At 68.3% G+C, this 739-nt stretch overlaps 1 protein-coding gene across 1 annotated transcript in view; it reads right to left on the bottom strand.

Annotated features, from left to right (window-relative positions):
• GAS2L2 (growth arrest-specific 2 like 2) overlaps positions 1–739 on the bottom strand; it is a 4,146-nt gene that overhangs the window by 559 nt on the left and 2,848 nt on the right. The window contains exon 5 of the mRNA XM_009885209.1: positions 87–651. Within this exon, the coding sequence (XP_009883511.1) occupies positions 87–651 (565 nt within the window). The remainder of the gene's footprint in view (positions 1–86; positions 652–739) is intronic.

The following is a 739-nucleotide window of genomic DNA, read 5'->3' as shown; positions in this document are numbered from 1 at the left end:
TCCCCAGCCTGCGGGCTAGTGGCCGGGTGGCACCGCTGGGTCCCTCGGGGACCCTCCCCAACAGCACAGCCCTTGCACCCATTTACAAACTGGGCCGAAGGGGTGGGAGGTGGGCAGACAGCCGGGCTGGCTTTGATGGAGGGTTTAACGCTGCTGTCCTGTTTCGGAGGCTGGCTGGAGGAATTTTGGGATGAGGGCGGTTGGTCCCGGCCAAGGGCTCCCCGCTTCCCTTCCCGTGGGATTTTCCGGCTCTGTGAGTTTCGCCAGACATCCCGGTGCGGGGATGGGGCACAGACCTTGACAGGGCTGGGGGCACGGGATGCCGACGAGGTGGGGACCCCCCTTTCCTGTGCCCTGGCAGCCACCACGGACAATTTGCCTCCTTGCCGGGTGCTTTTTGGAGGTGCCGGTGTCAGCCGGGTGCTGGGTGCCGTGGGCTTGCCCTGTGCCCGTACCACGGGGGTTTTCCCCGGGGTGCTCCCACGCAGCGCCTGGGGGACCCCCACGCTGTCCTGTGTGCCGAGGGCCGGCCGGGAAGGGGTGGGTGGCCGGCGTGTCACCCCACCATTGCGGCTGGGGGAGCTGGGTCGAGCAGGCGACCTGGACGCTGGAGGCTGCATCCCTGAAGGGGTGACCAGTGGCTCCCGCGTCCTGCAAGGAGAGAGAGAGGAGAGGGGCCAGGGAGCTGCCGTGTCCCCTCTCCATCCGTCCCGATGCTGTGCAGCTCCGGACGGGAGCG

The sequence above is a fragment of the Charadrius vociferus genome, unplaced genomic scaffold, assembly GCF_000708025.1.
Source record: "Charadrius vociferus isolate BGI_N301 unplaced genomic scaffold, ASM70802v2 scaffold54, whole genome shotgun sequence".
NCBI lineage: Eukaryota > Metazoa > Chordata > Aves > Charadriiformes > Charadriidae > Charadrius > Charadrius vociferus.
Note: the sequence above shows the minus strand (reverse complement) of the source record. Positions and strands in the feature narration are given on the sequence as shown.